Below are 26,744 nucleotides of genomic sequence, written 5' to 3'. Positions count from 1 at the left end.
GGTCTGCTTGAATATTAAAAACCCAGCCAATCCACAGCCGATCCTGACCCGACCCAAACCTGAGGACTTATCACTTATTCATATCCAATATGTTGGAAATATAACAATATCAAACATTGATCTATTTGAGGTTGAATCAGCAAATATTAATCTAGAGAAGGGCACACGTGGAAATACTAAGCATATCGTCCCAACCTGAATGTGGTACTGAACTGGGTCAACCCAACTGATCCAAGCCCAGGTGTTCTATCAGAATGTACCCTTGACCCAACCAAACCCAACACACGTTGTGGGGTAGTTGAGCTCTGTGGTGAACCTCTACATTGAGAAATAGGAGCCACTTCCTGTGCTCCCTGCCTCTCCTGGCTGTGTGTGAGCAGTCAGCCCACAGTACTGAGTCCTATAAAGAGCCAGCGTAGGGTTTGGTTGGGTCAAGGGTACAGGCCTGGCATAATCCAACTTGTCATGAGTCTGAGGACTTTGACCCTGTTGGGTCCAGTTGGGCTCAGGTTGGGTGGCCTGGCTCTGTGATCTTTAGCTCATATCTACTTATAGAAATAGGTGGCGAGAGAGAAATTATTTGCTGTGGCGAAGGAGTCCAGGACAAGGAGATATTAACAAGATTAGAGTCAGGATCTTCCTCTCTCTGAAGCTCCTCTCATTGGACATCAATAAGAAATGCCAAAACTCAGATCGATTTTTGTGAGGTAAGATTTTTAATGTTCAAGGAGCCAGGTTGGATGGATAGAGTTATGATACTGAACAGCCATAATCTCATTAAATGCCAGAGCATGGGCAAAGGGCTGATAACTTCCTCCTGTTCCAGTGTTCCCACATGGTTGGGTAGGATATCTCATCTAATAGTAGTTTCCCTTATTCCTGTGAATTTAACTCCAGAAGGCTTTCTGTCACCAATGCTGTGTCTGCCATTGCAAGTAGACAAAAGACCCCATAAGCTGCGGGAGGTATACGCTGGCATTGCCGAGTACACCCCAAGCAGTAAAACTCTGCCTCAGCAATGTGCCCTTGGGGAAAGCAAACGTAAGAAACTTGCCACCTCCCACACTCTGATGCTTAAAGAGACAGCAAGCGCGGTGAGCGTTTTTTTTTCTCCGCATTCTGGTTAAATTCCAAGTCCATCAAAGAGAAGACAGGATCTGGGAAGGGACTGGCAGGTGAGGACACCTGGATTCTAGCCTATGGCATTCAAATCCAAACCCTACAAAGGGTTGGGGTGAGGGACCGAATGTGTGTTAGGGGTCCAGTGGTCAGTGAACCTGGGCAATGTAAGTCTGCTTTCCAGAATGGGCAAAGCGAGTAAACAAAAGTCCCAAGAGTGGAACTGCTTGGTCTGAGCTGGGCAGTTCAGAAAGGCATGATAGGAAGTGTAAGTGTAGACTAGTGGTGGCACTTAGAGTGGAACCCGTGTAGAGACTGCCCTCCCTGCACGCAGTTTCCTGCTGCTCATACTAAGAACTGCCATCCTTCACAGGTGCAAGGTTTTCAACCCATTGAATTCCCAGAGTTATTCAATGTCAGGCCACTCAGCTCATCCTATCTGTGCCAGTACAGCCACATCTAAAACTGAATTGCTGATTCTGAGCTAATTCTGAATTGCTAGTCTGTGACTAGTGATGTTCCACAAGGATCCATACTGGGACCTCTGCTGCTTATGATAAATGTGGATGGGTGGGTTAGTAAGTTTGCAGGTGACACAAAGACTTGTGGCTTTGTGGATAGTGTAGAAGGTTGCCAAAGGATACAGTGGGGTATAGATCAGTTGCAGATATGGGCAGAGCTGGAGTTTAATCCAGGCAAGTGTGAGGTGTTGCACTTTGGGAGATCAGATGTAAGGGGACAGTACACAGTTAATGACAGAGCCCTTAACGGTGTTGATGTTCAGAGGGATCTTGGGGTTTAAGTCCATAGCTCCCTGAAAGTGGCTGCACAAGTCAATAGGGTGGTAAAGAAGGCATACGGCATGCTTGCCTTTATTAGTCGAGCCATTGAGTTGAAGAGTCAGGCAGTTATGTTGCAGCTTTATAAAACTCATCTGGAGTATTTCAATGAACAAGCAATCTGCTGGAGGAACTCAGCAGATCAAGCAGCATCTGTGGGAGAAAAGGAATTGTCGACATTTTGAGTCCTGATTATCAGTCCTGATGCAGGGTTTCAACCCGAAACGTCAACAGTTCCTTTCCCCTCACAGATGCTGCTCGACCCGCTGAGTTCCTCCCACAGATTGTTTGTTGCTCCAGATTCCAGCATCTGCAGTCTCTTGTGTCTCTTTTGGAGTATTTCAGTTCTGGTCGCTCCATTACAGGAAGGATGTGGAGGCTTTGGAGAGGGTTCAGAAGAGGTTCACCAGGATGCTGCCTGGATTAAAGGGCATGTGCTATAAGGAGAGGTTGGACAAACTTGGGTTGTTCTCTCTGGAGTGGAGGAGGATGAGGGGAGACCTGACAGAAGTTTATAAAACCACGAGAGAAAGTAAAGAGCTGGTATCTTTTTCCCATGGTCAAAATATCTATAACTAGAGGGCATGCATTTAAGGCAAAAGGGGGAAAGTTCAAAGGAGATGTGCGGGGCAAGTTTTTTTTTACACAGAGTGGTGGGTGTTTGGAATGTGCTGCCAGGGGTGGAGGCAGTTTCAATAGAGGCGTTTAAGAGGCTCTTAAATGAGCACTTGAATATGCAGAGAATGGAGGATATGGACCTTGTGCAGACAGAAGGATTAGGTGTCATTAGCTTAATTAGTTTGGCACATCGTGTACCGGAGGGCCTGTTCCTGTGCTGTGCTGTTCTATTCTGTGTTCTATCTGGAAAGTGCAGAGTGGAAAAGTTGGATCTCAGACTAACAAGAACCATTGTGGTGCCTTTTGATCAGGAGCAGCATTTAAGGGGCACATTCTCCTGTCTGTCGGCAGCATGAGCAACAGGTTATGATTGGATACTGAAGCTACGGGGATAAGGCAGGAAAATGATGTTGAGATAATCAGCCGTGATCTTGTGGAATGGCAGAGGAGACTGGTGGGGGGAGGGGGGTGAATATCCCACTGCTGCTCACTTCATGTTCTTACGTTGTGAGTCCACTCAGTGGCTTCAGTTGACGCTCTATGGCCGGAGGCTGTTGTGTACCCTTTAGAACCAGAGCCTTGGTCTGATTGGTGTATTTTCCATTTTCCACGAGCAGCAAATGACTGAATCTCGTCTGGCTCGTTCTCAAGAATTGGGCCAGATTTTCAGGGCAAGATTAGTACTTGCATCCTTGGGTTACACTGTACAAATTATATGTACCTTGTACATATCCATTATCTGTACCAGCTTTGTCAAGGAGAAGGAAGATGTCCTTTTCTTTCTGAGTATGCTGCTCTCCCCTCTCGCTGTGGATGAGGTCAGCCTGTCTATTGCAGCACTCCATACCCGAGATAACTTGCTTATAGTTTATCCGTGTACTGATAGTTGAACACTTGCATGAATTTGATTACCTGCACTGCAGTTTCTCTGTAGCTGCAACACTATATTCTGCATTCTCTTTTCTTTTATTACCTCAATATACTGATGTTTGGCATGATCTGCCTGGATGGCACACCAAACAAAAGCTTTTTCACTGTGTCTCAGTACATGTGACAATAATAAACCAATAATAAAACCTCAGTGAAGTCACCCCAACTTGGGGAAATGGGATACTTCCTGATGCCTCGCCCTCATTTATCACTGTCATGGGACCAGTTCCTTCCTGGAGTCAAATTAATTTCTCTCTGTGCTAAAGTGAGAATGATTGAGATTTTAAACATTCATGATTTTTGAAATAATAAAAGCTGGTTGGACATTTTGATGGTTCTTTTTAATAAGTAATGTAAATTCAGCACAAAGAATTATCTGGGAAAGTGTCACTTCAGCTCGATGTTAATGGGTTCTTGAAAATCTTCCACCAGCACCAGAGAAGGACGATATTACCAGGGAGACTACACTCTCTGAAATATGACCACCTTTGTAATATCCATCCAAAACAATATCTCTCCAATGGATTACTTAGTGTTTTGCGCGCATGTGTGCGCGCACTCACTCTCTCACACACACACACACACACACACACACACACACACACACACACACACACACACACACACACACTCATTCATTCATACTTGCATTCATGCACGGATGCAAAAGCACATGCATCTTTGCATGCATGCACTCGTTCACAGTTCCACATGTACACTCCTGCCTGTGCACACTTGTAAAATAGAAGCAGAGAAAGCAGTCTGGGTTCATTCTTTGCTGAGGTACAGTCTTTCACATGTTAGCTGCCTTCCAATACCATCTGCATGTGTGCTTTTAGCACATGTATGCACCTGGACACTGAGCCCCAGCTGAATCAGAGTTAAAACACAGTGTTGGATCTGAATGTACGAGGTATGAATTAACTAGAGTGTGGAACACAATATAAGAAATAGGAGCAGGAGCCTGTAATGTGGTCCCACGAGCCTGTCCTGTCATTCTAGAAGATCCTGGCTGGTCCTCTGGTTTGTCCACTTTCCCATATCCTTGCTGTGCCTCCTGATCCCCTCTCTACCTAAATATCTACCAGTCTCAAGCTCAGTGTGTTCAGTGACAGGTAATTTAAAGCCCTCTGACATGGTGTGCTTCAGCAGTGCTTCCTCATGCTTGGGAAAGTTATTGGGACAATCTAGCCACCTCGCTCTCCTGTATGCTGTCTCTTCATTTTCTCTCGCTCACTTGTCTTGTCTTGCTCTCTCTCTCGTCTAGCTGCACAGGATCATTGGGGTAGAGTTTCCTCCCTGGCTGCACTCTCAAATTGTGTTTGAAATTGTTTAGTTTTCCAAAGTGGAATTATGGCCCAATTTTCTCCTCAAAGGTCTTTTCAGTGTGACGAACCTATAATAACTTTGTTAACCATTGTAATAGAACATCATTTTTTTTCATGTGGTAAAACAAGTCCTGATGTATTCAGGAGCAGTAACTTGATCCATTTTCATTAACATCACTGAAAACAGTGTCCCTTTCACTTTGGTGTTTCTCCGTTTATTTGTTTGGTTCAGCCACTCATGGTCCTGTTGGGGAATGTTTGTCTGTGGTACTCCCTGAGGAGTGAGTTCCTGCAGCACTCAGCTCAGTGTACCTTATAAATGATGAGAAGTGCCTTACATCTGCTGCAATGAATAATTAATCCAACGTCTGCTGGTGAAGTCCATCAAAAGACTGACGCCACACAGGGGACGTTGCATTCGACGGGCTGCCGTGCACTGATGGCTGGACTCCTTCATCTGACTGAAACAGGAAGCAAAGCCATCTGTCAAAGCCCTATTTGTGTTGGCCTCTCTTCTTTGATTTTCTTCTCTCCCCGGGGAACAATACTCAGACCACACCCCCACCTCCTTCCCTTGAAGGTACTGGATTGACAGGTACTAGAGGAGGTCTTGGTATCTCACTTGGTTCATCTGTTTGTGTGTTGGCGCACTTGTTGTGGATGGGGAGGATGGCCTGTCGTACCATGGGACTAGTGCTGCCAGTCGTAGGCAGCCAGAGGATTGGAAAGAGCTGGCAGTGGTTGGATCAGAACAGATTAGAGAACTTCCTTTGCCGTATTTATTCAGATGTGTGGACCTTGCAGGCAAAGCTGGCAGTTAGAGTCATACAATCCTACAACACGGAAACAGGCCCTTTGGCCCATCATGTCCATGTTGGCCATCAATGGACCATAACACTAATCCATTTGCCAGCACATAGTGCATCGCCTCCCACGCCTCGGTGGTTCAAGTGCTTATATTGATTTTTTTTTAATGTTTTGTAAGCACCTGCTTCCACCACCCACTTGGGTCACACGTTCAAGATTCCAATTACCCTCTGGGTGAAATATTCTTCTGCAGATATCCTCTTCCTCTCTCATCCCTTATCCTAAGCCTATATCCTCCAGCTTGTGATGCACGTATTACGGAGAAAGATTTCTGGCTATCCATTCTGTCGATCCCCTCGTATGCCTCAGTCAGGTCCCCGTCCCCCAGCTTCAGCTGTTCCAGGGAATACAAACGCAGCCTCTCCAGTTTCTCCCCATGACTGAAACTCTCCACCCCAGGCAACATCCTGATGAATCTCCTCTGCCCCCTCTCCAGTACAAACACAGCCTTCCTATCATCACAGTGCTCCAGTTGTGGCCTGACCAACGTTTTATAAAACTGTCCATGACCTCCCTGCTCATGTATTCAATGCTCCCATCTGATCAAATTTAATATCCTGTACACCTTGTACATTGTCGTCCTGAGTGTCTCCTAGACCATTCTGAGGATCTGGAATCGCACGTGGTCCAGACCAACAGATTCCTTCCCTGAAGGGCATCAGTGATCTTGTAGTTTCACAGTGACTATTGGTTACATCAGAGACAGAACTACCCATTTGGTTAATGTGAAGTGTGTCTGCTTTTTAATTGGTCATAGAGAAAATGGACTTGTCAGGGAACCAGTTAATGGAGAGTGCAGGTTGGGCAGCTGGATGTGCAAATCGTGTGATGATCCTTTGAGAAATATGGATCACCAGCCTTCTCACTGACCTGTTCTGTACAGAGATGTGCTGGGAGAAACCAAACCGTTAATTGCAATCCCCACCTAATGTGGATGGCAAAGGTTCTGTTGAACTAATGAAAACAAATATAAGAAGATTTGCTTTTAGAGCTTGCAGTCATGAGGCAGGAGGGTTGGTTTGATCAATGAAGTAGCATTTAATTGGATAAATAGAAGAGATATTGGATTTCAGCAATTGATATTCTTTTAGCTGGTGAAATCTATTAATTGTACTCAAAGTGAACTGAAAATACACAAGGCATACGAGTCGAATTTCATGCTTCATGTTGGCTGGTACTCTGAGCAAAATTTGAATTATGCTTTCAGACAAACATGCTTTGAAAAATAATTTTAAATCAAATCATGCAACTCCATAATTCATCAACTTTCTATCTGCTGCCAACTTAACCTTCTGGATTGCTATAGTGTCATAGATTGAGACTACTCAGGTTACCACATCTCTGTCTGAGCTAGTCTCTTTGAGTCTGTTGAGGATTTTCTTAGATCCTTTTGTCTACCGGGCTTTGAACGTAGCAATCAATGGGATGTCTTTTGGGAAAGAAAGTTAACTCCATGAGCTTTAGTGGTTGTTAGGTCACATGGAAGGGGAGGGGCAGAGTGAGATTTGGCAAGAAGTTTCCCTAGAAGGTAAGGAAGATTGGGTAAAGTACACAATAGAGCTGGTACCTGGTGGACATACCTGATGGAATGGCTGGACTTGTCCTTCAGTGAGAACTATCATGGACTAAATGATGCTTATTCAGTGAGTAAGGGAACAAATGTTGCTGCGATGCATTTTAATATTGCATCGTCACAATGAGTTCTATGATGCACCAGTTTTTATACCAACTTATTTTTGCAGACAGGACTGATTTCTTCATGTTTACACTTTGAGTTTGCTGGGTGAATTGGGATTGATAGTCAGTCTGCACCAATGACCATAGTGCAGATACTGCTGTTCCCAACCACTGTGGGATGCAACCTCCACACAGACAGCACCCAACCTCAGGATTGGACCCTGGTCTATGGAGCTGTGAAGCAGTCGTGCAAACTGCCCACCAATGTGCCTCTCTGTTGATGTTCTCAGGCATTTTCCCCTCTCGTGGACCGTTCCCCAGTGCAAAGATTAACATTAGCAGGCATTTATTTTTTATGTTACTTTGAGTGTCTACTTCAGACCAGCAAAGTGATAAACATTGAACCTGAAGGATTCATTAAGTTTACAGAATCATTAGCCCTTTGAGCTCATGTCAGCTCATTTGTAGAGCTATTCAACTGATCCCTTACAAGTATTGATTTATTATTGTCACTTATACCGAGGTACAGTGGAAAACTTGTCCTGCAAACCATTCATACAGATCAATTCATTACACAGTGCATTGAGATAGTACAGGGTAAAAACAATAACAGAATGTAGAGTAAAGTGTCACAGCTACAGGGAAGTGCATTGCAGTTAGACAATAAGGTGCAAGGTCATAACAAGGTAGATTGTGAGGTCAAGAGTCCACCTCATCGTGTAAGGGAACTGTTCAATAGTCTTATCACAGTGGGATAGAAACTATCCTTAAGCCTGGTGGTATGTGCCCTCAGGCTTCTGTATCTTCTGCCTGATGGGAGACGAGAGAATGACCCGGGTGGGTGGGGTCTTTGATTATGCTGGCTGCTTCACTCAGGCAGCGAGAGGTTTAGACAGAGTCCATGGAGGGGTGGCTGGTTTCCGTGATGTGCTGGGCTACGTCCACAACTCTCTGCAGTTTCTTGCGGTCCCGGGCAGAGCAGTTGCCATACCAAGCCGTGATGCATCCAGATAAGATGCTTTCTATGATTCTAAGTACAGCAGTTATGTTACTGAGCTAGTAATTCAGAAGACTGGTCAAATGTTGACTTCAAATTCAATGATGGAACTTAAAGTCAGTTAATTAAATAATTTTGGAATTCAGAGCAGGGCAAACAGCTGGAAACTGGGGATCAGTGAGGTGTTGTTAGCCATCATCAGCAGCTGTAACCTTGTGACCCACCATATCTCCCACCACCTTTAAAGCCAAGCCTGGGGACCAACACTGGGTCAATTTGATACGGACAGGGTATGGGGAATGTGGGGAAAGTGGTGTTAGGGCCATGACTGGATTGTGCACGATCTTGTTGAATGGCTCGAAGGGCTGACTGGCCTGTTACTTCCTATCTCTAATGTAAAGATCCATGAGGAGCACTTTCAGGCATTGCGAACCTGGTGAAGCTGGAATCGTACAGCATGGAAACGGATCCTCTGGCCCACAGGTTCCACGCCAACCATCAGCCTACCACCTGCCACACCTCGGGATGTGGGGAGAAAACCAGAGCATTCAGAGGAAATCCACGCAGAATGTGTGAACTCCACACAGACAGCACCGGAGGTCAGGATTGAACCTGGGTTGCTGGAGCTGTGAAGCAACAGCTTTACTAGCTGTGCCAATGTATCGCCCCCACACAGGATTACGTTGTGCTAAATATCAAAACCAGGAGTAGCATGAGCTAAGTGGTTCTTCAACTATTACATCAGGTCAATGGTCTGCAGTCCTGCCTCATCTCATTGTGAATGGTGGTGGACAAAAGGCTCCAGTCAGGAGTCCTAAGTGGAAGCTCAGACACAGTCTTCACCCAATTCACTTCGCTCGGTGTGCAGGATGTAAGCTATTTGTTTGACTCCTGTAAGTTCAGCACATGCTACAACTGAGAGAGTTGTTTCCATCCACACGGCCATGACTAGGAGCCACTTCCCATCCACTGTGGACAGGAACATCCAAAACTCTGCTGCCCACACCCCAACCCCTGATCATCCATTGCCCCCCATGCTTGTCAACTTTCATTGGCTCCTAATCCAAGCACTTCAGTTTTAAAATTCTCCTCATTTTCTCATATAACATAGACCTCCCAACCTCGAACATCCTCCAGCCTCGTATTCTTCTGAGCTTCTGGTGCTCCTGCTGATTTCCAATACCCTGCCTTTAGAAAGAAGCTATGTCTTTAGCCACCCAGGTTGTGCGCGCTCTCTCTCTCGCGTGCGCTCTCTCTCTCGCGTGCGCTCTCTCTCTCAAACCTCCTTAATTGACAAAGTCTTCTAGTCACACGTGCAAAGGCCATATCTGGAGTATTGCATTCAGTTCTGGTCGTCCCATTATAGGAAAGATGTGGAGGTCATAGAGAAGAGGTTTACCAGGATGCTGCCTGGATTAGAGGGCATGTGTTATAAGGAGAGGTTGGACAAACTAGGGCTGTTTTCTCTGGAGTGGTGGAGGCTGAGGGGAGACCTGATAGAGGTTTATAAGATTATGAGAGGCATAGACCAAGTAGACAGCCGGTATCTTTACCCCAGGGTCAAAATCTCTGACACTAGAGGACGTGCATTTAAGGTGAGAGGGGGAAAGTTTAAAGGAGATGTGCGGGGCAAGTTTTTTTTACACAGAGAGTGGTGGGTGCCTGGAATGCACTGCCAGGGGTGGTGGTGGAGGCAGATACGATAGAGGTGTTTAAGAGGCTCTTAGATAGGCACATCAATGTGCAGAGAATGGAGGGATATGGACCATGTGGAGGTAGAAGGGACTAGATGTCATTAGCTTAATTAGTTCAGCACAACATTGTTCTATGTTCTATCCTAATAACTGCTCCTAAGACTCATTGTCTGATCCCCACACCTGCCTGGTTTTTACCATGTTAAAGACGTCATATAAATGCAAGTTTTTGCAACTTTGAGCTTGTGGCTTCAGCACTACCAGGTTGCTTTAAATCTTTTTTTTCATTTAATCTTGAGGCCCTCAAAAACCTTAAAACTAGGTCAGCATGAGAGCTGTAATCTATAGCTGGGTGTTACTGTTAGTCGCCTGCCAAGCAGCTGCACATGGGTAATGTGTCATTGCTGAAGGTTTAACCACTCTCATTCTCCAGGCATTGACTCTCTGCACTTGTTCTCACTGCTCCACAGCCCCACACTAATCTCAGCCCCACAGATCTGTGGTGAAAGCTTTAAAGCACCAAATCGAAGTTGCATATTTTTGGGGGCAATTTCATTGATTTGACATCAAAAGTGGAGCTGCCTGGTACACCCTAGGAATCTTTGAAATGGTGCCAGAAGTTTGACAAAGCATGGGAAAATATTCCATCTGTGATCCATTTAACCATTCTCACCCTATAGCTAAACCTTCTGGGAATGTTACTTTTGACTTGCCTGTTAATTTTGGGGTTAACGTACTTCTTTTTATATATTCATCCCTCTGTGTTTCTCCCCACTAATTTCATCTCTCTCGTGGTACGTTGCATCTTTTTCCCAGAAATTGTTCTCTCTTTTCAATGTAATTAAACCTCCCTTTCCCGCCATTTAATGTGGAGCTTAGTGCACAGACGCTGCATTTGGCCAATCTATTCAGGGATAGCCCAAGATTCTTGCCTCAACTGACTGCATCAATCAGATTTTATCTGGCCATGGAATGCAGAATGAATATAACACTGTTATTAATATGGGCAGGCACGGTAGTGTAGCGGTTAGTGTAATGCTATTACAGCGCCAGTGACCTGGGTTCAATTCTGGCCGCTGTCTGTAAGGAGTTTGTACGATCTCCCCGTGTCTGTGTGGGTTTCCTCCGGGTGCTTTGGTTTCCTCCCACATTCCAAAGACGTGCGGGTTAGAAAGTTGTGGGCATGCTATGTTGGCGCCGGAAGCGTGGCGACACTTGCGGGCTGCCCCCAGAACACTCTACGCAAAAGGTTCATTTCACTGTGTGTTTCGATGTACATGTGACTAATAAAGATATCTTACCTTATGACAATGGGCATTATGTGCAAAGCCGCTTTGTTGTGTCCTTTAAGATATTTCTGAATGATTTGATTAGTCCCATTGCAAATTTAGGTGGGTCTTCTACCAAAGGCTTCTTCCAACATTTTCAACAGTGAGGCTGGAGAAACGAGGGCCCTCATGGCATTGGGTAAGAGGAGCAATTGCCCAGTCTTTGCATGGGGCAGCCCTCTCCAACTTGGCCTCGGGTATATTTCAAGCATCCCCTTGGCACGTGTGAAACTTTCCACTTCTTCATAGCTGACGGTATTGTATCTTGATCCCCTAGACATTGGGAACACAATCCTGAGGTGACCAGTACTATTTCCAAAAGGACAATTAAAAATTGAAATGAAAAAGGGACTTATAGCTTCACAGCTCCAAGAGTGAATGAGAAGAAACTCATTGCACTGGAGGACAGGCAGTAACCAGAGAACTCTGGAGTGAGTTATTTGGTTTAAAAAAAAGCACAGAGGAATGTCGAGAATGCTATTGATGTCCATATTGCGATCTGGAAGGAGATCCAATGGGAATTTTCAGAAGGGAATTGGATAAATGAAGGGAAAATGTTTAGAGTTCTGAAGTAAGAGCAGGACAAGTGAATCCAACTGAATATGTACTTTCGAAGAACTAGCAGAAGCATGATGGGCTGAATGGCCTATTGTGCTGTCCAGTGCTGTCAACTAGGTCCCTGCTTGTTTTTGTTCATGTGTGTGAAGCATTTCGACACTGACCAGACAAAAAAAACCTGCTTTACGTCACAGAGCCTTGCTCACAGCACAGAAGCACAATTGAAAAATCATAGCCTGCCCTCAGCTGAGGAGGGAAGGTTCTGGGTGTGAAACTGTTTGTTTCTGTAGGGTTTTGTCTTCAGTCTCCACCTTTTGAGTGATTCTCTCTGACGATGGCCTCCACGTATGTAGACCTCGTACCCTCCAGCTGTCAGTTCAGCTGTTGCAATCTTAACGTTATCGAGATTCCCACAGATTTGTTGTAGCTTCAAACAAAGCCTGTATTATGTGATCTTCAGAGGATTGGTTGAGTGATTATCCACTGAGTGCTCAAACACAAAAGTTTTATTCAAAGAGCTGGGATTGTCTCAGATGAGCAAAGGTGTCTATCAGTGATGCAACAAAATGCTGAGGTCTCTGCCTTCCCACTGAAGCACAGCACACATTACATCCCTCAAATGGAAGTTTTTACAAGTTTCCAAATGAAATTCTGCTTACTTGGCACAAGCTGGATTATCTGCAAGGAGTTGTAGAGAGAGAATTTTGTCCCATCACACAATCACCCTCTCATTATTGCACTTAATCTGTTGACCCTGACTGCTGGAAGAGTTTTGTACATCCACCGGTGTGTGTGAACACCATGCTTGTCTATCAGGCAGAGGCTCCCTTGCACTGGCTCCCTGATTCTGGTTGCAGGGAGTCAGCGCGAGGGAGCCCTACTCAGCGTGTGGTGTGTGAGTGAGCATCTGTATCTGTCTTGGTGTGTGTGGGCTGTGTGCGTGTGGCGTGCGGTGCTGTGAGGTTCTGGGGGCGATGTGTGTGGGATGCAGTGTGTCCCGAGTGTGTACGCATAGGGTGTGGGGCTGTGGGCGGGGTCCAGGGAATGTGTGAGCCTTGTAGAGGAGGGGCTGTGTGGAGTGTGCCTACAGTGTGAGATGTGGAGTGTTTGGGAGGTGTTGGAGCTACATAAATGAGAAGGAAGGGGTATGATACATGTGGGGAAGTAGAGGCAACACTAGGGAGGAAAGATTTTCAAAAGAATCAGAGGCATGTGTGGTATATCCTGCTCTAGAGTCATAGAGCAGAGGACAGGCTGTTTGATCCACTAAATTTGCACCGATCACCATTTATTATAATCCTACACCAATCCTTTTTTTTCTCCCCACATTCCCATCCATGAGGATTTTTAAGCCTTGACCAGGCAGCCCAACAGGAATCAATGGTAACTTTGGCAAAGGAATTGGGTGAGCAGTCGGGGGAAGGGTTTATCCATCCCTGGGAGCAGGACTAACTGGCTGGTGCTCCGAAGGAGCCAACTCGCATACAATGGACCTGCCTCCTGTGTTGTATGAATCTGTGACACAAGCAGCAGTGAGAAGTGTTGTCAAGTCGAGTTTATTGTCATGTGCACAAGTGCGGTGAGGTTACACATACAATGAGAAACTTACAGCAGCATCACAGGCACATAGGTTCAAACAATAGGACGTAAATTATACAAGATGGTGAAGAGAAAAAAACTGCAAAACAAGACATTAGTGCAAAAATGAAACACCATCAGAGACAAGTCCACGGTAGTGCAAGAGGTGGTCCGTAGTGTTCCGTTGCTGAGGTAGGGTTAGGGTTGTGCAGGTCGGTGTGTGAACAGGTGACTGAACAATTCTGAGAGAGAGGTCATCAGATCAGGTTGTTTCAGCCTTTCTCACTATATTACCAAATTGATTTATTGTTGTCACATGTACCAAGGTACAGCGAAAAACTTGTCTTGCATACCGTTCATACAGATCAATTCATTACACAGTGCGTTGAGGTAGTACAGGGTAAAACAATACAGAATGCTGAATAAAGTGTTAGTTACAGAGAAAGTGCAGTGCAGGCAGACAATAAGGTGCAAGGTCATAATGAGGTAGATTGTGGGGTCAAGAGTCCATCTTATCGTACTAGGGAACCATTCAATAGTCTTATAACAGCGGGATAGAAGCCTGGTGGTACGTGCTTTCAGGCTTTTGTATCTTCTTCCCGATGGGAGAGGGGAGAAGAGAGAATGACTAGGGTGGGTGGGTGGGATCCTTGATTATTTTGGCTGCTTTAACAAAGCGGCGAGAGGTGTAGACAGAGTCCATGGAGGGGAGGCTGGTGCCCGTGATGTGCTGGGCTGTGTCCACAACTCTCTGCAGTTTTCCTGGGTTTGTTCACCGTAGGAAATATCTGATTCCAGTGTAGCCAACTATGGATCATGTGCGCAAATATGTGCACTAATTCGGTTGATGATATTTACAGAATGGGTAGCAGACCTGCCTTGGATTTGGGAACAGGTTAATGTCCCCTCTATAATGCACTGCTGAGGGGGTGCTGCACTGTTGGAGGTGCCATCCTTCAGTTAAACTGAGGCCCCACTTTCCCTCTGGGGTGGATGTAAAGTATCCCATAGCACTGATTTCTCCATGGTGACCTGGGTAATGTTTACCCCTTTATTAAACAAATTAAACAAAAACCAGATTACCTGATTGTTATGTCTAGGAACTTGATGTGAACTAATTGGCTACCATGTTTCCTTCATTATTATATGTCACAAAGGTCCTCATTGGTTGTGGAGCTTGGGGGGCTCTCTGTTAACTGCTCTGCAGAAATCCAGGTCTTTGAAGGAATGATAGAAGTTACATTTCTGCTTTTTGGTTCTGCAGGGGGTTAAGCCAAAGGAGAAAAAACGAACAAGATCTGTTTTGACGGTGAAGCCAGGAATAGTTTATAGTCAGTGTAAATATTACACATAACAGTGACTCGGTGTGAAAAGTGCTGATTGATGGGCTTTTTAGCCTCAGCACTTCACTAACTCTTCTTCAGCATAGAGAAAGCTGAGGCATCCTGAGTATGTGTCACCTTTAGTTCCCGTGCTCAGGTGTATGTTTCACATTGATGTGGATTGGGGCACTTGTATATGGAGCTCGGATCAAACCTGGCACCTTTGCCTTTGAATCAGGACTTGAACACCAGTTCAGAGACAGAAGTATAGTCTGATGCTCCAGTGCAGCGCTGAAGGAGTGTTGCACTGTTGGAGGTGCCCTCCCTTGGGAGATATTAAACCCTGGCCCCGTTTGCTGTCTTAGATGGGCATAAAAGATCTGGCTCTGCTATCTGGCTCTGCTATCTGGCATTAAGAGGCAGATGAAACGTCAGGAAGAGTAAAAAAAAGCCTCTTCTCGAAATGGTGAGAGGTTGCAGAGCTCTGAACTGTGGAGCGATCTGGGAGTCCTAGTGCGATTCCTAACATGCTGGCATGCAGGTAGAGCAAGTAATTGGAGACACTGACAATATGATTGCTGCCTGATCAGGTTATGCTTTTCTAAGCACACTGTTACACGTGTTTAATAAGAGGACCAGCAGGATTTGAGTTGGCGTAGTTGGTAGAGCTGTTGCCTCAAAGCTCCAGCGACCCCAGTTCTATCCTGACCTCAGAATTTATAAAGATCTCCCTGCGACTGCATGGGCTTCCCCCTGATGCTCTGGTTTCCTCCTGCTTCCCAAAAACGTTTGGGTTGGTAGATTACTTGGCCACAGTAAATTGCCCCTGGCGTGTAGGTGAGCAGTAGAATCAGGAGGAAGTTGATGGGAACGTGGGGAGAATGAAAATGTGATTACTGTCAATGGGTGCTTGATGGTCAGCATTAACACAGTGGGCCGAATGGACTGTTTCTATACTGTCTATACTCTAGGACATTGGTGATGAAACAGAACTTGAGTTAAGTGGAGTGACAGAGGAGGAGAGGGGAGGGGGAACCTGGCAGGAGAGGGGATTCAAGGTGAGGTGGGATGATGGAGGAGGAATAGGGAAATGAGCTGCGGATTTGACGGATGTGTACAGACAAGGATGCAAGTTTGTGAACATTGGGAAGCAGGTGAAATCAATCTGGAGTGACAGGCAGGTTAGTTGTGCGTGTACATCCGTGCTTTAAGCGGTAATGTGATTATAGAGAGGCTGAGCTACCCCCGTGTTCGGTGGAGGCTGAGTTATGTAAAATCCAAACAGTGCATCACACACAGGAGACAGGAAGGTCTTTCAGCCAGAAACTACATCCGAGCATGACTTAAAATATTAAAAAAATAATTTGCATCCATCAGCTACGTTATCTGAAGTTCTATAATTGAATCATAAATTATTGGTAACCTGCTTCAGGATTCTGGAGCTGTGTGTGGACAGAACATAGACAGCTCACACCCTTCTACCTCTATGCCTCAAGTGCACAAAGCCTTGACGTTTTTTTTCTCTCTATTTAGGCATTCCAGACCTGAATGATTTATTTATTTTGTTTAATTCTCAAGTTGAGACTTTGGGTTCATTGGTTCAGGATAAAGAGAGATGAGTCAGCACTGTGGGAGAATCTTCATCTGAAGGACTGCAATGGTTCACGAAGGCTGCTCACCACCATCTTCTCGTGGGTAGCAAGTGTTGGCCTCACCAGCAATGCTCATGTCTCGTACATTATTGACTGAATGGCAATAATACATTACATGTCAAAACCCTGGGACTCTCTCCCGAACAGCGTTGTGGGTACACCCACACCAAGGACTGCAGCAGATCATCACCACCTTCTCAGTGGCAACTAGGGAAGGGCAATTAAATTCTGGCTCAGCCTGCGAAGCCCACGTCCATAAAATAATTACTGCTTGTCTGTATGGAAATTGGTTGATGTGTTTACTGCAACTAGTGCTATGGGTCATCCTTTGCTTTAAGGTGCTACCTAAGTTTGTGGTACAACTTACATGGTAGTGTAGCGGTTAGCATAATGCTATTACAGCACCAGCGAACCGGGTTCAATTCCGGCTGTTGTCTGTAAGGAGTTTGTACGTTCTCCCTGTGACTGCGTGGGTTTCCTCCGGGTGCTCCAGTTTCCTCCCACATTCCAAAGACGTACGGGTTAGGAAGTTGTGGGCATGCTATGTTGGCACTGGAAGCGTGGCGACACTTGTGGGCTGCCCCCAGAACACCCTACACAAAAGATGCATTTCACTGTGTGTTTCGATGTACATGTGACTAATAAAGAAATCTTATCTGAACAACTTCTGCTAGATGCCATTGATGTCAATGGACTCTGAACTTCTGAAGCAGGATACGAGGTCACAATGGTCCAAGAAACGTTTAGTGTGCGCAATATTAGACAAGTTTCTACACTCTTCTTTCAGGTTCTTCACAAGATATCCAAGCACTTCACAAGGTGGTGGATACTGAGCAGGAAAGAGGGAGTTATGGAGCAGTCCTGTGTATGGTCAAAGTAATGAAAATCAGGCAGGCAAGAAGACAGGTTGGAAGGTGAAATAAATTTAGCGAATTCAGTAGTCAGTGGAAGATCAGTCTCTGCTGTTGGGAATAATGTTGAGGGTCAGTATTGACACCAGCATGGAGTGTTGGGTCCAGGCAGTGGTTGGTGACTTCTATTTCTTTGTTACTTGTACATGAAGCCTTAAGCATGTCAGGCAGCATCTGTGGAGAGTGAAGCAGAATGAATGTTTCCGGTCAACGACCTTGCAACGGAGATTCTGAGGATTTTATATTTCATCAAAATTTTTGATATTAAAGCAATCAAAAGGATATGGTATATGGCGAAGAGATAAAAGATCAGCCATGACTTCCTTGAATGGTGAAGCAGGCATGAGGGCTGAATGGCCTCTTTCTCCTCCTATTCCTTACATTCTTGTAACAGCAAGTAATGTTTAGATTTTACAAAACACACCCTCCACTGAACACAATGGTAGCTCATCCTCTCCAACCCCACCTTCCCAGCTAACCATGAGGATGTGCCTTGGGTTACAATTACTCTCATTCCTCCTGGGTACACCAGTCCCTTAAATGTAACTGATTCTCTCTGGAAACAGCCCCAATCCAAATGGAAAGGCGGGAATGTGACTTGCGGTTACTGCTTAATTTGGACAAGGTGTTGGGTGAAGTACAACAAGGCCGAAAGCTCATTGGAGCAACCTACAAAAAGGGCTGGTGAAGTGAAACCTGCCCAGTGTAATCTCCCTCTCTTTCCTTTTCTCTGCCACACACAGACTCGGAGTCCCAGGCATTCCCAGAGCCAGCAGTCGGGATTGGCGGACCAGGCAGCCAAACTACCATTCGCGTCGGCAGAGTCGTTGGAAACCATGTCGGAGGCCGAAGTCCCGATCGGTTTCACCCGGTCGAACCGCTTCCGACAGAGCCTGCCTCTGTCCAGGTCCACCAGTCAGGCCAAGCTCCGATCGCCAGGTAGGACACACAGGAAGGACGCCATCGAGCCGGGAAGAGGGCAAAGGGGATTTCCAAGAATGTTGCCTGGACTTCAGGGACTGAGTTATCGGGAGAGGTTGGGCAGGCTAGGACTTGGAGCAGAGGAGACTAAGGGGTGATCTTATAGAGGCATGTAAAATCATGGGAGGCATAGATAGTGTGAACGCGCACAGTCTTTTTCCCAGGGAAAGGGACTCAAAAACTAGAGGGCATAGGTTGAAGGTGAGAGGGGAAAGATTTAAAAGGGACCTGAGGGGCAACTTCTTCACACAGAGGGTGGTGCTGGGTGATAAGTTGATTCACCCAGAAATTCATTCCATGGGTTAAGGTCTCTGGGGCAACTGCATTGAGTGTTAGATATCTATTCCAGTGTCAGCAAGAGAGGCTGGTACAGTGTGCAGCAAAGTCTTGATGGTAGGATGGCTCCTGCTGTGATTGTGACCCTTGTTATGAAGTTTTATTCAAGGAGACCTGGGAGAGGATGTCCTTGTGCATTGTAGCCTAAAGCTACAGCAGAAAACTTGAAAGGGGGAAGAGTAAAGAGTAGCTTGTCATTGATGGTCTAATTCAGAACTCAACAGGTTAAAAACAATGTGAATTAATCAAAGCAAACTCAAGGCTAAAATAAATGATCTTCAAATGCTCAGTTGAGTAAAGCTACTAACCTTCTTCCATAGTTCAACAGGTTAAAACCAATGATAATGGTCATTGCTGATACAATGAGTTAAAACCAATGATGGCCTTTGTTAGAAATGGCATAGGTTAGCTATATTATGAAGGCCATGGGTCAGGTGATGCAAGGGTGCATCAGACCATAAAAATGACTTGAGGAGAAGGGAACCTGACATTAGATGACAATGTTGTCTGGCTGGGCTACAATTCCTTTGCAATGATTTAGTGATCCACCACTCATGAGGGACCTAGATAAAGTAAGTAGTCAAAATCTTTTCCCCAGGGTAGGAGAGTCCAAAACTAGAGACCATATGTTTAAAGTGAGAGGGGAAAGAGTTGAAGAGGACCTGAGGGGCAACTTCTTCACCCAGAGGGTGATGGGTATGTGAACCGAGCTGCCAGAGGAAGTGGTAGAGGCAGGTACATTTAAAAGACATTTGGACAGTTGCATGGATAGGAAAGGTTTAGAGGGATATGGGCCAAACTCAGACGTCAGACTAGCTCAGGTAGCCAATTTGGTCAGCACGGACGAGTTGGGCTGAAGGGTCTGTTTCCATGCTGTATGACTCTCGGGCACTTAGTCTGGGTTTTCACTGGAAGAGGAATCACCAGGGAGAAGGTTGTGAAACCAAGGAATTGTACCCAGTGCAATCAAATGAGGAGACCAGTATTGAGTATTCTTAATATGAAGCAGATCCCTGTTGCCCAGGGTAGGGGTTTATGATTATACCAGTGGGGCATTTCTGACTGTGAGTCTTTTGTGTGGTTGTGACAGGAGTGCTGTTCCTCCAGTTTGGTGATGAAACCCGGAGGGTCCACATCACTCATGAAATCAGCAGCATGGACACCCTGCACGCCCTGATCGTCCACATGTTCCCGCAGAAGCTCACAATGGGCATGCTAAAGTCTCCGAATACTGCAATCCTCATCAAGGACGAGACAAGAAACATCTTTTATGAGCTGGAAGACGTGAGGTAAGAGGAGCAACACTGGAGATGGCTGTCCTTGATCAAATGGTCAACAATTTAACAAAAAAAAAGTTCTGCACAAAACACTGGAGGATGGAAGACAAACTGCTGAAGTCCAGGTGAAGGGTCTCGACCCGAAACGTCGACTGTCCAATTCCCTCCATAGATGCTGCCTGACCTGCTGAGTTCCTCCAGTGTGTTGTTTGTTGCTCCAGATTCCAGCATCTGCAGTCTCTACTGTTTCCAGTGTAGGGTTCTACTCTGTTACTGAGTGGTACATCTCACCTGTGGTCTGTCAAACCATTGTCTCCCACACACCTTTCCAAACAGATGTCAGGGATGTTCTCCAAGGTGTCCAGAATAGAGAAGGAAGCTCGGTGCAGTTTGATGTTCTGTAGTTCAGCTGAGGGCGATGCATCATTAATGGATTACAACAAGTGCCAACATTTAAATGACACACACAAAAAGTACTTGAGGAACTCAGCAGGTCAGGCAGCATCTCCGAAGGGAAATAAACAGTTGAGATTTTGGGTCAAGACCCTTCATCAGAAACAGAAGGGGGGAGGGGGCCACAGGAGTGAGGGGAAACAAAGGAAAGCGGGAGAAGAAGGGTAGAAGAGGGCTGGGGCTACCGGAAGTTCGAGAAATCGATGTTGAGGCCGTCGGGTTGGAGACTCCCAAGGCTAAATTTGAGGCGTTGTTCCTCCAACCTACATCTGGCCTTGATGTGCCAGTAGAGGAGACCACGGATAGACACGTCAGTATGAGAGTGGGATGTAGAATTGAAATGGCCGGCCACTGGGAGATTCTTTCTCTTTTGTGGCGGACGAAGCAAAGGTGCTCAATGAAGCAGTCCCCCAATCTGTGTCGGGTGTCACCGATGTAGAGGAGGCCACTGAGAGGGCCAAACAGCACTAAGTGCTACACCTGTCCCTACACCTCCTCCCATTCAGGGCCCTGGACAGTCCTTCCAGGTGAGGCAGTGCTCTACCTGTGAGTCCGAGGGTGTCATTTATTGCATCTGGTGCAGCCTCCTCTACATCGGTGAGACCCACTGCAGATTGGGTGCTTCATTGAGCACCTTCGCTCCGTCTGCCGCAGAAGAGAAAGGATTTTCCAGTGGCCACCCCCTCCAATTCCACATCCCACTCCCATACTGACATGCCTATCCATGGCCTCCTCTGCTGCCACGTTGAGGCCAGGCGTGGGTCGGAGGAACGACACCTCATATTCTGCCTTGTTCATCTCCAACATGACAGCTTCAACATTGATTTCTCTAACTTCTGGTAACCTCTCCCGTCTTCTCCCCTCAGTTTTCTCCCTTCTTCTCTACCCCCTTTGTCTTCCCTCATTCCTGTGACTCCCTTCCCTTTCCCCTTCCCTCACCCTCACCCTCATCACTAGCCCATCTATTCCCCACCTCCTTCCCTTCGTTCCATGGTCCACTGCCCTCTCCTACCAGATTCCTCCTCCTCCAGCCCTTTGCCTCTTCTACCTATCACCTCTCAGCTTCTTACATCTGACCTTCCCCCCTCACCTGAACTCACCTATCCCCTACCCGTGTGTGCTTCTCCCCGTCCTCTGGCCGCCTTATTCTGGTTTCTACCCTCTTCCTTTCAAGTCCCGATGAAGGGTCTCGACTCGAAATGTCGACTGTTCATGTCCCTCCATGGATGCTGCCTGACCTGCTGAGTTCCTCCAGCATTTTGTGTGTGTTGCTCCAGATTTCAGCACCTGCAGAATCTCTTGTGCCAACATTTAAATAGCAGTCTTAAGTAAAATATGCGAGGGCATGTTACAGGACAATTGGTCACTAAAATTTCACATGGAAGCAAATAGTGGGACAAGTGACTAAAAGCTTGGTCAAAGAGGTAGGAAAATCTTAAGTGAGGAACAGAGCAGTTTAGGGAGGGAACTTGGTGGCACAGCTGGTAGAGCCGCTGCTTCCGAGCTCCACCGACCCAGGTTCGATCCTGACCTCCGGCGGAGTTTGCACATTCCTGTGACCACATAAGTTTCTTCCGTGTACTCTAGTGTCCACAACAGGCCACTGTGTAGTTGTGTGATATAGAGTCTGAGGGGCAGTTGATGGGAACATGGGGAGAATAAAATGGGATTGGCACCAGCATTTAGCAAGTTTGATGGTCGGTGTAGACTTGCGGCTGAAAGCCTGTGTCCCTGCTCTTTGACCCCATGACTCTATTAAGCCCCAACTAGATCAAGGAAGGGGCACAATATTGGGAATCAAGAGGCTTAAATTGAGGAGCATAGTGATCCTGAGTATCTTAGCACCGGAGGGCATTACAGAGCTTGGAAGGGTGAAGATAGAAATGATATCACAACAGTGACTTAGCATGGAACAAGTCTGCAGGAAGGAGAAGGGAAGGCAGTGTTCCACTGATACTTCCATTAAACCAAGCCTTCCATTAAACAAACTAGTTACACATTTATCTAACACAGGAATTGGTCATAAATTTCACCACTGTGGAGGGAGCTCACCGAGACCCATTCTGTAGTGACGTTGGAAAGAACTTTGAACATTCTCAGCCCTTTCTGGTGCCCATTTGTAACTGAACTTCGGGGGTACCCAGAAACCTGAGGCTAAGTTGTTCTGCTCAGAAGTGGAAGTGTGAAAGGCCAGAAAATGGAGACACAAGAGACTGCAGAAACAGTAAATGTTTGTTTCTGTCCTTTTGTTACCAGGATCTGTGGGGTCTGTCCAGCTCCAGAATACTTCATTTCCTGTTTTTTTTTCATCTCTTTCTAGAGATATCCAAGATCGAAGTATAATAAAAATATTCAGGAAAGATCCCATCTATGCACCGTATCCAGCTTCCCATATTGCGAATGGAGATCTAAGGGTAAGACTTAAGGAAATCCTTGCAGCCATTTGCTAGGCAGCCACTTCTTTAAGGAACATTGAGATCAGATAAAGGCCACCTGCTCCATCAAATCCTACCTGCCTGCTGCAATATCTTCACTGTTTTATCACGCCATCAGATCGTAGTTTCAACAATCTCGGGTCTCCTGCTTCCATTGTCCCAACCTGTGTCCAAAAAAAACTAGCACAGGCTTGAACATGCACAGGTCACTTGCAGTGATGTCGAGAGTCACATCAATAGTGACTGGAAGGAACCTGATGATCTAAAGTCGGCTGCACGTGAGATTCAGGGGAGCTTGAACATTAAAGGCACCGCTGAGGCATCTGAGAGGAAAGGTTATTATTTGCATATTGAAGTGCCTGCAGTTACTCAAGGGTGTTAATCAGTACAGTAGGGATGTGACTTAATGAAGTGTTGTAGCCTTTTGAAGTTTATTTTCCTGCAAGTAAGTGTGACTGAGCGATGATGCCAAATGTTCTGTTTTCCATTACCTCTTCCATTACTTTTTCTCCAAACCTCTCTTGTGGTAAAGTACCATCAGAGGGGTTCAGTATCTCACTGCTGCACTGGAGAATGCTTTCATTCCATTGTTGCTGAATGTTGGTTAAATGGTGGTTGCATTCTGGACTCGAAATCCAGAGGAAGGACTTGTAATCCAAAGAGTGAATGCTCAGATGATGAATGGAGAGAGAGAGAGGAAACATGACCCAGATGCCCATCAAACATTGTACTCAATTCTGAAGTTCAGCTTGGTGGACCTGAATTCCAGAAGGAGAGTACACCATTTGACACATTTAGTAAAGATGTGGACGAGGAAATTCTCCCCCTGCAGGGATTTTCATCGCAGCCTTGAGTTGTCTAAGAGGACCCAACAGGGATAAAGTTTGGTAAACCTGGGTGAGAAAGTGTGCAGGAGAAACAGCTTCAATTCGCAGTCAGGTTAAGGTAAGCACCAGAAGTTAACAATCGTACTTACAGGCTAACCGCATGTGGATTGGGCTGCAACAGTATTCAGGCTATTTGCGGGTTATGGGAACCTGACTAACAGGCACCGAATATAGGAACAAGCTCCCATGATGTTATTAAATTTAGAAGTCCAACATACATACACACATTCGTTCCTACAAACAGCAGAACTAGTTTCTTCTCTCTCTCTCCACTTTTAATAATTGTTCTTGCTAATCAGTGTTATTCGTTCCTACAAACAGCAGAACTAGTTTCTTCTCTCTCTCTCCACTTTTAATAATTGTTCTTGCTAATCAGTGTTATGTATTTTTAATGCCATTCATTACAACACTGTGGAGGTGTAATTGATATCAAAATTGATTTGATCTCAATTATCACAATTATCAATGTGATCTTTGCGCATTTTCCAACTGAACAAAATCAACTTAAGAACGTCTGTAAAGAGAGAGCCTGTTTGTTTCCTAGGGATGGGCTGTAGTGGAAGTGAAGTCCTGGGAATCATTGAGGGAAGTCTGAATAGAACTTCCCAAGTGGATAAAGCGCGGAGTCCAATATTCTTTCTCATCTACTAATGGTTTGATTAGTTACCATCCGAGAACCAACTTGTGTTGCTCCCTGGCCTCTGCCGGGTTCTGTTTTAACGCCTGGTCTAACAGTCGATGTTCTCTCCGTTGAACAGAGAGAGATGGTTTACACTTCGAGGGAGTCCTCGCCTACTCGCCGCCTCAGCAGCGTCGCGTCCAGCTCCCCCCATCTGGTATCGGCCTCGCCCACGGCTGGGCTGCAGTCCTCATCCCCCTCCCGGTCCCGGATGTCGTACAGCGGCGGGCGCCCCCCCTCCTACACCGGGAGCCCCGTTCACCACGCCGAGCGGCTGGGTGGTCTGCCCTCTTCCCAGCCCGTCTCACCTAGCCCCAGTGCCATCTTGGAGCGCAGGGACGTAAAACCGGACGAAGACATGAGCAACAAGAACGTGGTCCTGATGAAGCACGAGAGCTTGTATGCGGACCCCTACAACATGGTGCATGATGGGCGCTTGAGCATCGCGTCGACACAGTCACTGGCTGGGCTGCAGGACCCCTTCTCTTACCCCAGTGGTCTTTACCGACGTGGTTCCATGAGGTCACTTAGCACTTACTCAGCCGCAGGGTTGCACAGTGACCTTGAGGACTCCTTTTACAAGCCGAGCCCGCAGATTTACAGTGACGGTTACGGCACTGGCCTGGGCTACAGAATGGCTCCCTCTTCGCCCCAGAAGATCCCTGACAGCAGAATGGTGGACGTTCAGCAAGGCCAGAGTCCACACAGTCCGTACTCGGGACCATCCAGCAGGTCCCCTCCAGTACGCCAGTCATTCCGGAAGGATACAGCGACCGCAGTCACCGAGAGCGCGGGGACAAAATCCCGGAATGCCAACTCTGCCGTTGCAGTAGATGTTCTTCCAGGGCCCACGGAGAGGACAGGGGCAACTGAACGGCCGGCATCTGGCTACAGCTCCCCACTGGCTGTCAACGACCCTGAGACAAGGTAACACAGCAAGTAACTGGCACTTAAAGCACCCGTTTAACACAGTGGGAGCTAAATTGTGGTGGTTATGGCCAATAAGAGAGGTGGAGATTATTGAATTGCAGTGTCACCGTAGCAACAAAACAGCATCATGTTAGTATTGGGAGCATCTCCCAAACCTGCCCCTCCATTACCCAGAAGGACAAGGATACCAGGTAACTGGTGGACAATCTCCTGGTCACATGGTGTCCTTGACAAGGTTCTGCAGCTCATGTCCGAGAGACCACTCACTGCAGCCACCATGCATTACTTACAGAGTCAGTTCCTGGTGCCAACCTTCCCTAACTTGTTATGATGCTGGAGGAACTCAGCAGGCCAGGCAGCATCAAAACAGCATCATTTCTCCGCAGATGCTGCCTGGCCTGCTGAGTTCCTCCAGCATCGTAGTGTTTTTCATCTAGATTCCAGTGTCTGCACTCCTTTGTTTCTCTAATTTGTTGGCTGGCATGGGGAATTAGAATAACTGTTTGCCCTCCACAAGTGTCTCATCGCTCCAGTGATGGTACCAAACTTCTTGAGTGTTGTTGTCACTGCATTCTTCCAGGCAAGTGGGGAGTGTTCCGCCGCACCCCTAACTTGTACCCTTGTGGCCACGGGTTAAGAATAATCACCTGAATTTTGTGACTTTTACCTCAGCGTTGACAAGCTCCAAACATATCACCTGAGAGTCATTTTACCCTTTACACATCACTCCAAGATACTGTTGGCTCAGTTGCTGAGCTTGTTCATGATGGAGATCAGCACATATCAGGTACGAAGAGAATCAAGGGACATGGTGTTAGTGTAGGAGGTAGCCCTGAGATGAAAGATTAGCCGTGATCTTACTGAACGGCAGAACAGGTGTGTGGGGCCAAATGGCCTACTTCTGCTTTTATTTTAATGCTCCTGTTGAAGTGCACGAAACCAGAGGCTGATTGACTCAGGGCTGCGCACTTTTCAGAGGTCACATTGCATGAGTTATGTGTCTTGCAAAGCCTCCCTTCCACCCCATTTGCTGCCAGCTCCATTGCATGACTTGTCTGCACTGTGCAATCCCTCCAGCTGTCAGCATTACGAGGATCACCTCGAGCAGTGAAAGTTGCATCTTATTTTTTTATATAAAAAAAGAGAATGTAATCACAAGGTTGGGCTGTGAAGCACGACCTCCACCACGTGCAGCTTCAGATTAATTTCCCACTGAGTGGGACCGGGAACCGATTCACCTGAATGAGTGCAGCAGCACTAATTTATATCGATGATCCCCAGTGGCAGGGCGGAACTAAAGAAAGCCTCCTGCACAGTGCTCTGGGTTATCAGTATTTAAGGAGCCTTT

General features: G+C 46.4%; 1 protein-coding gene across 7 annotated transcripts in view; it reads left to right on the top strand.

Annotated features, from left to right (window-relative positions):
• Positions 1 to 26,744, top strand: part of srcin1a (SRC kinase signaling inhibitor 1a) — a 412,726-nt gene that overhangs the window by 327,737 nt on the left and 58,245 nt on the right. For 6 of the 7 annotated variants that reach the window (XM_052038892.1, XM_052038886.1, XM_052038887.1 and 3 more), the window contains 4 exons: positions 18,162 to 18,357; positions 19,826 to 20,024; positions 22,786 to 22,879; positions 24,546 to 25,393. In XM_052038892.1, the coding sequence (XP_051894852.1) occupies positions 18,162 to 18,357; positions 19,826 to 20,024; positions 22,786 to 22,879; positions 24,546 to 25,393 (1,337 nt within the window). Of the gene's footprint in view, positions 1 to 18,161; positions 18,358 to 19,825; positions 20,025 to 22,785; positions 22,880 to 23,120; positions 23,236 to 24,545; positions 25,394 to 26,744 lie in introns of those variants that run through there. The other variant, XM_052038889.1, reaches the window with a different exon arrangement.

Source organism: Pristis pectinata, chromosome 25, assembly GCF_009764475.1.
Source record: "Pristis pectinata isolate sPriPec2 chromosome 25, sPriPec2.1.pri, whole genome shotgun sequence".
Classification (NCBI taxonomy): Eukaryota; Metazoa; Chordata; class Chondrichthyes; order Rhinopristiformes; family Pristidae; genus Pristis; species Pristis pectinata.
Note: the sequence above shows the minus strand (reverse complement) of the source record. Positions and strands in the feature narration are given on the sequence as shown.